General features: G+C 47.1%; 1 protein-coding gene across 1 annotated transcript; it reads left to right on the top strand.

Moving 5' to 3' along the window:
* Positions 1-9,686: 9,686 nt before the first annotated feature.
* Positions 9,687-12,458, top strand: PtA15_2A543 (uncharacterized protein; the record flags this gene model as incomplete). The annotated part of the gene is made up of 5 exons (XM_053166573.1): positions 9,687-10,085; positions 10,167-10,229; positions 11,263-11,388; positions 11,472-11,516; positions 11,676-12,458. The coding sequence occupies 5 exons, from the start codon at positions 9,687-9,689 to the stop codon at positions 12,456-12,458; spliced, it is 1,416 nt and encodes a 471-aa protein (XP_053017781.1).
* Between the last annotated feature and the right edge of the window lie 577 nt (positions 12,459-13,035).

The raw sequence follows: 13,035 nt of genomic DNA, 5'->3' as shown, positions 1-13,035 counted from the left end.
ATCAGAAAATTAGATAAAAGGGATGCACAGCTGAATAGTAGGAATATGACTTCTAACTGTATATCTTTTTGGTTACACACTCAAAAAGTCTAAAAACTTCAGAGATAATTTAATTTTGCATATTCTTCATTCCATGAAATTATAAGGCCCCATTTGGCCAGGCAATGTTATATGTTAAATTGGGCAACTTATAACGGGGGTTGCCTGGGTTTAGGAATGGCCTTGGGTACCTGTGCAAGCCGCAGGTCCCACCAACGGATACCGGGTGCCGGTGCAGGTGTTTATTTTTGCTAGAAAAAGGGCGGGTGCCCAGGTACCTGGCACAGGTACCCGCCTGTCTGACTTTTGTGCTAACAGTTGGACCCAATCAATCGGTCTTGGGACCCAATCATTGGGTCTCAGTACTCAATCATTTGGTCTCAGGACTCAATCATTGGGTCTCAGGACTCAATCATTGGGTCTCAGGACTCAATCATTGGGTCTCAGGACTCAATCATTGGGTCTCAGGACTCAATCATTGGGTCTCAGGACTCAATCATTGGGTCTCAGGACTCAATCATTGGGTCTCAGGACTCAATCATTGGGTCTCAGGACTCAATCATTGGGTCTCAGGACTCAATCATTGGGTCTCAGGACTCAATCATTGGGTCTCAGGACTCAATCATTGGGTCTCAGGACTCAATCATTGGGTCTCAGGACTCAATCATTGGGTCTCAGGACTCAATCATTGGGTCTCAGGACTCAATCATTGGGTCTCAGGACTCAATCATTGGGTCTCAGGACTCAATCATTGGGTCTCAGGACTCAATCATTGGGTCTCAGGAGTCAGGACCCAATCAATGGGTCTTGGGAACCTATCAATGGGTCTTCAGACCCAATTCATGGGTCTTTGGACCCAATTGTACCGGTGGGCCGCAGGTACTTGCCTTTTGCACCCGGGTACCCGCCATTTGCACCCTGGTACCCGCCATTTGCACCCTGGTACCCGCTCCGCAGGTGTGGGTGTCTGATTTTAGTGAAATTCTGTCCGGGTACCCAGGTAAAAAGTGCCATCCCTACCTGGGTTATAAATTCCATTTATTTGGTGTTTGTGGTAGCTGTTAATATCATAAAAGACATGATCACACATGACTGAAAATTTATCATCCCCACCATTTCGGAAATAGAGATCTGGACCTGTATTTCTGGGTGATAAATCCACTTGTTGTCCCCAAGACCAGGTTGTGGATTCTGACTCCTCTCATCTCACACTCAATAAATTGCATTATGGCTTGACAAAAATCCTCCCAAAATCCTCATCCAACTCCAAAACGCACTGCAAAGTCTCAAAACCCATTGATATCTCCAAGGACTCCTTCTACTCCAACTCAGTGGGAAACTTGTCCAACTCAGGACACTAGTACTCCAAATTTTCAACCAATCAGTTCCTATCCCCTGGAGTCAAACTCAATCTCAGCCAATGGGTTCTCAACAATCAGGCCCAAATGCTTCTCAGCATAGTCCGATTGCAACCCAAACCCAGCAAGAGTAAATTCCCAAAAAGGACAAGACCAAAAACCTTTTATGGACCGCTGGCATGTAAAATAGTGCGCTCGAGATGTATTTCAAAGCTGTTTAGTCAGGACAGCGCGGCAAAGCTGGATTCAAACCAGAGGTTCACCAAACAGTTGCCACCAAGCTGGCTATTGAGTTTCCCTGTGTCGAGTTTACTGTCCTAAAGGTGAATTCAAAGTTAAACCAGACATTCAAAAAGATCTGGGACAACTTTGCAGCTTGCAAAGGAGCAAGTGGATTTGGGTGGTACAAGGCCAAATGTATGGTCACTGCCTCAGAGGAGGTCTGGAATGCTTTTTTAGTTGTAAGTTGACCTGGATGCTTGGTGCTTGGTAGTAGGAAGATGAGCAAGCTCACATGATTCCTTGTGTGTAACTCTTAGTTGCACCCAAATTTCAGACAATTTCAGAAGACCCTGTTTCCCAAATACAGGGACTATCAAGTGATTTTCAAGGGGAACACAGCTACTGGTGTTTTGTGTCAATCTGGTGCAATGGTCCCGACTGAAGATGCAGAGGGAGGTCCCGCTGCTCCCGGTGTTGATGAAAATGCTGCTGAAAACTTGGATGCTTGACAAACACCTGCTCAACGTCCAGGGGTTTGAGCTGCTTGTTGTCATTGGATCACATTGGGTGATTGCTTTGAAAACTTGATTGATCGACTTGTTGATGCCTTTAACCAAGAGGAAGTCTCACCAATACACACTGCAATCAAGAAGTTCCAGGACCACTTTGCAACTGGTCTCAGTATTGAAGAGCTTGTCACGGGTTTTAGCTTCTTGGAAAACAAAGCAGAGGCCAAAGCCTTTCTGGCAATCCAAGACCACGACCACGCCTGGGGCTGGATGAGCGCGCAGATCAATTCCAAGCTTCCTCCGGGCAACTGATTCATTGGCTTGATTTACAAACATGAAATAGTGTAGATTGATACAAATTTCAAAATACAACAAGTTATTCTGCTGCTGCTTTTTTTTGCTACTCATCTTGTCTACCAGTCAAATCAAGAGTAAAAGATGAAAGAGGAGCAAAAACAAAAATCATTTTTCAACAACCACATTGATGAACATAATTGAAGTTCTGGTCCCACATTTTCTGCACCAACAAGTCCCTCCAGATCTTGTGTGCAGCTTGTCCTTGAGCTTGGCTCAAAGAAGGTTTGTCTTCTTCATTGTTGGGGATCTCATCATCCTCTGATGCTGGGCCCACGTAATTGTTGTTGTTAAAATAATCTGACTGGCTGTGGTTTTCAATTTTGATATTGTGTAGAACCGCTAGCGCAAGAACAAGTTTCCCTTGAGTTTCCAGACCTCTAGAGGATGTATCGCTTCCTCCAGGTGCCAAAAGTACGCTCAATGACATTCCGAAGCATTGAATGCCACAGGTTGAAAAGATCTTCTTTGTTTGTGGGCCTGGAAAAATCATCTTCATCAGTTCATACGCATAGCTACAGAAAAAGACACAGCTTATTGAAAAGCATACCTATGACCTGCGTGTGCATTTTTGCGCAGGTGATAATGTACCCCCAGGTAAGGAACCAGTATACCTTTGGAGAGCAAGTAACCCGCATTGGCAAGGTAGAACAAGCCTCTTGGAATGCTGAAATCTTCAGCCATTGCACTTCCAAGGACTCTCAAGTCATGCGCAGACCCCTCCCAGCCAACCATAATGTAGGTGAACTTCATTGTGAAGTCCACTACACCAAGTACATTCTGAGAGAGTGTCCCTTTCCAATTCCAATAAGGGCCTGCCATAGACATGCTGGGACATGACAGCCATCCATCCCACCAATACATCAATTGAAGAAGGGTGAAAATTTGAGGTTGTCCAAGATGGACTTGTGTGCTTCATTAACCTGAGGTGGAACAATTTACTTCTTGAGCAGCTGAATGAAAAGGTTGCTCACATGATGGAAGATGCGGGATATTTTCTTGCCCCTGTGTTTTAATTGATCTTGAGTCTGCCGGTTGGTAGCCTTCTGGCCAACAATGTACAAGAAGATTGCCAGTTGCTCATACATGCCAACTAGTTTTGACGCAGGTTCTATGTCAATTGAGAGCAGTTCTTCTGAGAATAAATAAAAAACATGAGTGGATAGTGAGAACATCCTATTATGATAACAACCATGATGATCATTTTCTGGCATCAGATTTGTTGTTGCTTGTGGGTTTGTTGTAGAGATTGCTGATTATTTGAGAGAGTCATTTTTGAAGAGATATTGTGGTATGGTAGCTAGTTTGGGACAATGCCACACCAAACGGTGCAGTAATAAATGGACTCAGAAAATTTTGTGTGGCTGCACCAAACACACATGTTATAAGTGCTGTCTTGGTTTTATTGTTTCTATGACAAATTCAACCCGGCTACATGTGTCCTGTAAAGTAATACACCATTTATCATATCACATTGGGCGGCCAAACAGGGCCTTAGAGCAATGGGGTTGCATAAAAAGACAAGCTATAAGGGGCGCACAGAGGGCTTGGGTACCCGCAAAAAACACCTGTGGTACCCGCCTGCGGGCGCTGTTTATGAGTATAGGTGACCAGAATTTGTGAAAAACACCAGGGGTACCCGCACCCGCTGTGGATACCCGGTCTCAGTTGGGGGTTCTTAATTACATAACTCATTATACAGAATCCAAAGCTCACACACCAGGAAAAAAATATAGTCACTTGATGGCAAGTGACATGATGAAGCTTTGGTTTCTGCTCCAGTGCTGCTCCAGTGCTGCTCCAAGTCTTCTACAGTGCTGCTCCAAGTCTGCTCTAGGACTGCTCCAAGTCTGCTCTAGTAATTCTCCAAGTCTGCTCCACCAGCACATGCAGAGCTTTCAGTACTGCACAAGAGCACTCAATTTAGCACAGTCAGCTTATCCTCACAATTTTCACAGGAACACCGGATGCTCAGCCAAAGCTGAGCAATGAGAATTGGCTGAGCCTGGGAGCAAGATGAGTGTTGGCTGGTCTGAACCTGACACAATTAAGCAAAGCATCAGATGGACCAAGAATATTCCAAATCTGAGCATCAGCTGAGCCAAGAATCTTCCAAAGCTGATAGTCAGCTTGGACAAGGCTGGCCCAGAGCTGAGCATCAAGAAAAGGTTTTTCCAAGAGCCAATACTAGTCCAAAGCTGAGCATTGGCTGAGCCAAGGCTGTCCCAAAGCTGAGCATCAGCTGTTCCAAGATTTTTCAAAAGCTTAGCATAAGCTGAGCCAAGGCTAGTCCAAAGCTTAGAATCAGCTTGTACAGGAGTGGTCTGAAGCTGAGAATCAGCTTGGCCAAGATTGATTCAGAGCTGAACATCAGCTGAGCAAATACTGGTTAAAGGCTGAGTATTAACTGGGGCAAAAATATTCTAAATGTAAGTCTAAGCTAGGCCAAGGCCGGTATAAAGCTGAGAAAAAGCTGGGCCAGGACTGGTTCAAAGCTGACCAAGAGCTGGGCACCAAAGCTGAGTTTGGGCTGGGCACCAAAGCCAACAAAGGGTAGTTACACGTTACACTACGCATAACATGTAGATAACGGTAACGTATAAGAATTTTTGTCGTTATCTACGCGTTACGCGTAACAGCGGTGAAATTACGTTATCACACCACATTAAGCCGGTTTTTTTCATGCTTGTTGCGTTATCCGGGCGCGTGGAGACCCTGAGAACGGGCAAAAAATGCGGCTAAAAAGCCTTAAACGGTCCGTTATTGTGTTATCCGGGGGATAACGCAATAACGGGCCTCAAAGATGAGGCCCGTTACGTTACGCGCGGGGCCTAAAATGGCCCCGTTACTAGTAAAGTAACGGAGGGCTCCAAATAACGGGGATAGTTATGTTACCAAAATTGCGCGGATAACGCAACGTCACGTAACTACCCTTTGTTGCCAAAGCTGAGTGTGGGCTGGGCACCAAAGATGTGCATGAGATTGGATCCAAAGCTGAGCATCAGCTGACTAGACACAACAGTGGGCCGCTACGCTAAACTACGCTATTTTAGCCCTAAAGTTTAGCGTAGCGACAAAAAGCGCCAACCTTTTTTGAATAGCGTTAGCGCGCTGTTAGCGCCGCTACGCTTTGCTAATTTTCAGCGGCGCTAACAGCATACCAATTTTAGTTTAGCGTTAGCGCTGCGCTACAGCCGCTACGCTACGCTACGTTGCGCTAAGGCGCTTTTAGCGGAGAAAAGGCACTTTTTTGCCGCAAAAAACGCTTTAGCGCAGCATAGCGCGCGCTCTTTTGCGCCTTGCGTGCTTAGCGTTAGCGCAATTGCGCGCATCTGCGCTAATGCTACGCTAAAAGCTAAAATAGCTTTGCATCCTTTGCGCGTAGCGTTAGCGCAGATGCGCGCAATTGCGCTAACACTACGCTAAAAAATAGCGCATTTGCGCTGCGCTACGCTACGCTAACAGCTATTTTAGCGTAGCTGACCCACTGTTGCTAGACACAAGGATTATTTGGGCCCAACCAAAACTGAGGAGCTCCTGTGGAAGTTCTGAAATCTGAGTAGATGATGGGTAGATGGTGGGCAGATGGTGGGTAGATGGTGGGTAGCCAACTGGAGCTGGCATGATGTCACTTTTCATCAAGTGACTATCTTTTTTTCCTGGTGACAGTGTTGCAACAATGAGTGTAGATCAATAAAATAGGTTGTGAAGAGGTGGGAGGATGGTAAGTAGAGGGATAGGGATAGGTTTTGAAATGATGGCTCTGAGTCAGTCGGAGGGATGATAGAAAAACAGGCCTGAGGAAAAAAGCTTGAGGCCGGGAACAAAACAAGAAAGCTCACAAAGGGGGCTAAGCTTCTAGCTTTTGAAGAGGAAAAAGGCTCCTCACAACAGGAGACTCACTGGGTCTCAGGGAAAAGACACAGAGAATTTATGGGTTTTAATTATCTGTGTCAACAAGGCTTATGACTATTACAACTTGGGGCCAATTTGTGGGCAGAAGGTGGAACTGCATATTCATCTGGAAGGGAGGAAAGCAGTGACATGCGTGTGAAAGAGAGAGAGAATGGGATCAAGATATGTGGAGTTTCAACAATAGGTTGGGCCGTGATGGGAATGAAAACCAGAGGAAAACAGATCCAAGAACAGGTGAGTGAGAGGGCCCACCAAAATCCTTAATTCTCTTGGGTTGTGGGGTCCACATTATGTATTAAGCTTGTAAGTCCTTCCCTTTGCTTGACACAATGAAACAAGTGTTTTACCACTCTACAGGAGGAAGGAAGTACTCATTCAAGGTAGGTCAGTTGAGCAGGCTGGAAGAAGGGGAGCCAGGGCAGGCCCTTGTGCACATTTCCACCACCAACCCAAAACTCCATGGGTGTTCAAAATCACTTCAAATGAAACAAATCAAATCAGTTGGGATGTTGCCGCCCTGGCCACACTCCAAAATCTCAACTATCATTTGAAAAAGAGTTGTGTTTTTTTCACATACTTGTATGGAAAGATGGAGTAATAATAGGAGGTATCAAATATAAGAAATCTGCAATTAGAAAGCAGTCAATTAGCCAAAAAGAAAATTTATCCCCAGTGGATCTTAAATTTGGGCAGATGAAAGAAGAACACGTTTGGTGGGTTTATTCAAACCTGTCCATCACATAATTGTGGATTTGGTCATATTTGATACCCCCTATGAAGCCCCTTGGAAGTTTCTTTGCAGAGAAATTGTGAAAAGAGCATCTGTGGTGGTGGAGATGCACACCTAGGGCTGGACCCCGCAGGGTACCCAAGAGTATCCAGCCCTGCCGTGGTAATACCCAAGGAAAAAAGCCAGGGCTTATGCTCCCGTGGAAATCCCCGCGGGTAACGGGTTGGATACACGGGTAGATGTGGGTAATTTACCTGGAGGGTACCCGCGGATAAACTCGTAGATTTGAGGGTATACCCGCGGGTACCCAGTCCCTCCACTGGAACTATGGGAAGTTTACGGGGCAGAGTGCCAAACCCAGGCACTCAACAATAGAAATGGATCCAGAAACAAAAGCAGCTTCTTCTCAACCAGCCCAAAAGTCATGGGTTTGGAAATATTTTCTCAACAAACCAGAGAACGACAAGCTGCATTGTACGATAGTTTTAAAGAAGACCGGACAACCATGTAATGCACCAATCACTCGCAATAAAACCAGAAGCACAAAGTCAATGATGGAGCATCTACTCCGTAAACATCAGCTTATCAACACTGGGTCAATAAGATACCAGTAACGGTAACATATTGATATTGTATCAATTTTTGGTGCGTTATTGTTACTGCTACCAGTAACGGCAGCGCCTTACCGATATTCAGTTTGAATTTTGGATTTTTTTTTGGGTCAGCCTAAATGCACTCCAAACTTTTACTTCATGCACTCCAAATTTTTGGCTTTGGGGGGCCAGCACTCCAAAAAAGTTGGAGTGCCTTGATTTTGTACTCCCAAAACATGGAGTCCCCAGATGGGCACTCCATGTTTATTGGAGTACACAACTGGGTACTCCAAAATTGACCAAAATAGGGGAGTGCAGCTAGATGCACTCCAAAAAAAATGGAGTGCAAGCCCAAGCACTCCACCTTTTCAGTGGAGGATTTTGGCTTTGCACTCCAGCTGGCAAATACCAAATGGAGTGCATTGGGGTGCACTCCAATGTCTCCTTTTTTTTGGAGTGCCCACAATCACACCTCTCGATGACCGGTCTGGACCGGTCATCAAGGGGCACACAACCAGTCATCCAGAGGACTCATACCTCTTGATGACCAGCGCGGACCGGTCATCAGTCACACCTCTCGATGACCGGTGTGTAACGGTCATCAAGGGGAGGTGCTACTCTCGATGACCGGTAAAGACCGGTCATCGAGGGGACTCCCACCTCTCAATGACCGGCGCGGACCGGTCATCAGTCACACCTCCCGATGACCGGTCTGACTGGTCATTGAGAGGACTCACACCTCTCGATGACCGGTCACCACCGGTCATTGAGAGGACTCACACCCCTCGATGACCGGTCAGACCGGTCATCGAGGGGACTCACACCTCTTGATGACCGGTCATCACCAGTCATTGAGGTGAGTCACATTTCTTGATGACCGGTCAGACCGGTCATCGAGGGTAATAACACAGTTGGCGAAAGTAACAACAATAACTCCAGACAAAACTAGACAAAAGTACGTAGAGTAATGGTAAATCTTATGTATCTGCTACAAAAAATTAACTCCTAAAGCGTATGATGCATCTCCGAGGCTCATCAGCTACCCTCGGTAGTACTGCCGGAACTCCCACAAACCCAGCCAAAGCGTGCCAGGTTGTCCTCACCAGAGAGCAAAAAACTCTGAAGTTCAATTTTGCCGAGGAGAACCTGGTCAAGCCAAATGATTTCAGAGTTTATATAAATAACCTCCTCCACCATCGCCATTTGTGTGCATCCATCAGTATACTTTCACCCTTGCACTATACTTTCACCCTTGCACTATATTTAGCTGGCAGGCCCTTTTATCTACTTCTGAGCTTGTATTGCGACTTCTAACCTTGATTGCTTATCAAGATTCACTTGTTTCTGAGCTAGTCTCTCCCTTTTCCACCTTCTGGTCCTCTCATTTGCCAAACGTTATCATACATACCCTATCCCACCGCGCTGCTTGCTTTCTCCGCCGCTATAATTTAATCATTGTGTTCTCACAAGCTACCGCTTTGTGCTTGGTTCCCGGCGGGCATCTTATCTTTCCAACCTATCTTACCAACCTTATCTTTCATTCCACACATCCACCGATTGCTTCCGTCACTCCCCAAACTCATCTAACTCGTCCCCCCCATCTCGCCAACCCTTCCCAATCAGCCCGACTCCCCTCCAATTTGCCGCATCCATCCAGCCCATCCTGTCCCCCATCCTCCAACAGTCTATTTCCTAGCCCTCAAGTGCTTTCTTTCAAGAACCTCAAATGAAGCGACCAGCCGATGAATCCAGCACAGAACTATACCCAATTGTCAGCGACATTTACGACATTGTCCCCCTTCCTTTTACTCAAGAGGTACCAGTCCAACCATCCGCGCCCTTGATTCCAAATTCCTTGCGCATGATTCGAATCACCAATGCAACTGCCCCTTCCTTTCCTCAACCCATCCATTGATTTACCATCCCCGGGTGCACGCGAGCCGATGCCGATGCATTTGTGACAGCAATGCAGACAACCGTCTATTGGAGTGTTCAGCGATCGCCTAAAGAGAAGTCAAGCAAGACAAAAGCTGGCCGAACGGGTTGTCCCATCAAGAACCACTTCCGGATCGACCTCAAGTGCCCGCGCGGCGGAGTCCACATCCCAGTCCCCAACTCAAGGAAGCAGCACACCTTATCCCGGAAATGCGGCTGCCAGAGCAAGTTCAGCATCTTTCACGACGTCCAGAGCAACTCCCTCCGAGTTGAATGGCACTGGCAACACAACCACAACCCTTTCTCAAAGGAGGAGATTGCTGCCAATCGAATCCCCAAGATGTTGGACAACTGGCTCACCAAACGTGTCCTTGCAGGGCTTGGCTGGAAGGCGATACAGGCCCTGGCAAATTGCCCAGAAATTGCTGCTGTAGGTTCTCAATTTCATTTTCCGTTCAATTTCCGCACATCCTATTGACCGCCGCCTTGCCTCTCTCACTTTTTCAACCAGATGCGCGGCCGCGGGATCAAGTTGGAAGCCGGAAATCTCAAGCTTGACCGGTTTCGATATCTTGTTGCAACCCGAATGGCTGTACTGGCCAGGCGCGACCCCAACCCGTTCAAGTCCACCGCATTGTGGAATCAGAAACTGCGGGACCAGGGTTGGAATACATTTCTCCCCACCTCGGAAGACTCAGCCAAATTTGTATTTGCATTCCAATCACAGTGGCAAAAGGAACAAATGCTCGAACACGGCCAGGGCATGATCATGGTGGACAGTACACACAACTCGAGCGACAATACATCACTTTTGGATGGCCGCAAATTCAGTCTGTACACGTTCATGATCCGAGACCCCGTCGTTGGCAAGGGGCTTCCTGTATGCTGGGCGTTCACCGCTTCTGCCGCCACGTGAGTGTAGCTTCAGGCTGTGTTTTTCCCCACCCAAGCATCCCCGCTAACACCTGTCTACATATGTAACTCATGTGTCATATAGCGAGCCAATTCAATCAGTTGTTAAATGGCTCCGAGACTCCACAGGTTTCACCCCATGCGCATTCATGAGCGATTGTGCCCTAGCGATCAGGAATGGTGTGAGATCCGTTTACCAAGACCTTGGCAGTCAAGCACCAAGCCTATACTGGTGCATCTTTCATGTACTCAAGGCACAGTTCCACCTAAACGTCAAGGTGGAGGCAGAGGAGGCCGTGGCTGATTTTTGCAAGATCATGTATGACGAGCAAGACCCAGAAGGGGGCCTGCAGGTATATACTCTACGGTAAATGGTTAACTGTCAGTATATCTTTCGTCGAGTACGTTCAAACACAATGGGCGCCAAACATCGTCCATTGGGCTATGGCTTATCGCTCGGTAAGTCACCATTTGTTCACCCGTACCATCTCGCTAGATATTGACTAGTTTCTTTGCCTATTTTCGCTTTGCAGACACCTCATCAGGGCATACATACCAACAATTATGTTGAGGCATGGCACAAGATCCTCAAGACTTACTACCTCAATGTGCAAGACAGCCGCCACCGGATCGACGAAGTCATTCAAATTCTTGCCGACCGAGTTCAAACCGCTTATCTCATTACACATATTCAGGTAGCCGAAGGGATCAAGCGCCAACGGACGAACAAATTTCAAGACATGGCGAAAGCGAAGGCGGACAAATATACCCCAGCAATCATGCAACTACTTGGCATTGAAGTCAGGCAGACTCCCACTCATGTATGTATGTCTCTTCGCGTGGTTTGCTTGCTTAGCGAGACACACACGTACACTCGCTGACTTATTCGGCTACTGTTCTATAGTTCTGTATTTTTTTGTTCACATCCCCTGCAACCAAAGCCTACATGGTGCAGTACATACTACGAGACGAAGATGAGCTGGGACGAATTCGAAGCTGTACGTGCGAATATTTTGTGCAGTACGGTAGCGCCTGCAAGCACATGTTCTACCTCGCCAAGCACTACAAGCTGCTTGTGGTCGAGAACGCCACCGAGTTTGTTGAGCAGGCATCACCACCTCCCCAGCCGCGCATGAACCTCGACGACTGGGCCCCTGATGGATCATTCCGTCGGGAGCTGCCACCGAATGGTCCGGGCAACACAGCTCCAACCGGCGGGCAAACGACCGAACGATCAAAGAAGCGCCGAATCAACGAGCCTCAGTCCTTGCGTGATGGACCGGAGCCGAGCGCAGAAGACACTGAAGTTGACAAGCCACTGATGAACGACGAAGATTTTGCTTTGTTTCTTCAATCGTTGGCAAAGAAACCCATCTGCCCGGTAATCCCCACTCCGGTTCCCAGCAGTGGACCGCTTTTGAACCCCGACGAAGTACTCCGGCACCTCACGAATCTGTCTGCTTCCGCCCTCGACGCCTTGCAGCAAACAATTGATTTACTCAAATTCATTGAGAACCGGCGGATGATCGCCAAAAAAACCTCTCCAGAGTGGATGTGGACATTCAGGAGGGCCTCCGAAAGTATCCGACAGTCCGTTGTTGTACGATGCCCGAAGGCGCCAAAGTCAAGAGAAGTCGACATGCCCGGAATATCGGTTGTCCAGTCCCTACCACGAGAAGAAGTCGACATCATCATCAACCGGCTACAACAAGCGGGTTTCAACGCTCTAAAGGCGGCACGAGGCTTCATTACCCACAAGGATCATAAAGCAGACTTCTTGGCGAACTCAGAGGTCACGGAGATGGAGTCATTGAGGGTGAGTTGTTGGGAAATGCTGGGGGGTATCGAGAACGTTTGTGTTGGTCTCAGGGTAAAGAAGCAGCAAAGATGAATGGGCAGTAAGACTTTCAGACAGCTGTTGTATTTGGGTTGCATGTTGTGGTTTCTTGATTGTTGAATTGATACGCTTGTTACATTAGGAGTGGTCAAAATCATGCGTGCAGAAAGTGAGTTGTTATGAATTAAGGAGCAGATGCACAGATGCAAGAAGCAAGAAGATAGCCGGATTTGGAGGAAATAAGATGTGATTTTGCGAGAGGGTGGGTAAAGCGGATAGCTCAATGGTCTTATAGAAAGGCAATAATGCCTCCGAATTTGCAAGTCGGTACCTTTGCCTCCTTTGCCTGGGTACTCAGCGGCAAAGGAGACAAATGTCCTCCATGTTCATGTGGCTCATCTCGGGCTAAGCAACGTCATTGCTCATCTTCATTTCATTGTTGATCATTAACATGATCTACCTTTCATTGTTGGTAACGTCTACATAACAATTTGCCAATTAATGATGGATTTGGCGGCCTGGTTACGGGACTTGTTGTTGCTAGTTTCGGCAACGCGTAATAACACCTCTTGATGACCGGTGTGTACCAGTCATCGAAGGGAGGTGCTACTCTCGATGACCGGTCGGTCTG

Source organism: Puccinia triticina, chromosome 2A, assembly GCF_026914185.1.
Source record: "Puccinia triticina chromosome 2A, complete sequence".
NCBI lineage: Eukaryota > Fungi > Basidiomycota > Pucciniomycetes > Pucciniales > Pucciniaceae > Puccinia > Puccinia triticina.
The sequence above is the reverse complement of the archived record's forward strand: the minus strand, read 5'-3'. Positions and strand labels throughout refer to the sequence as shown.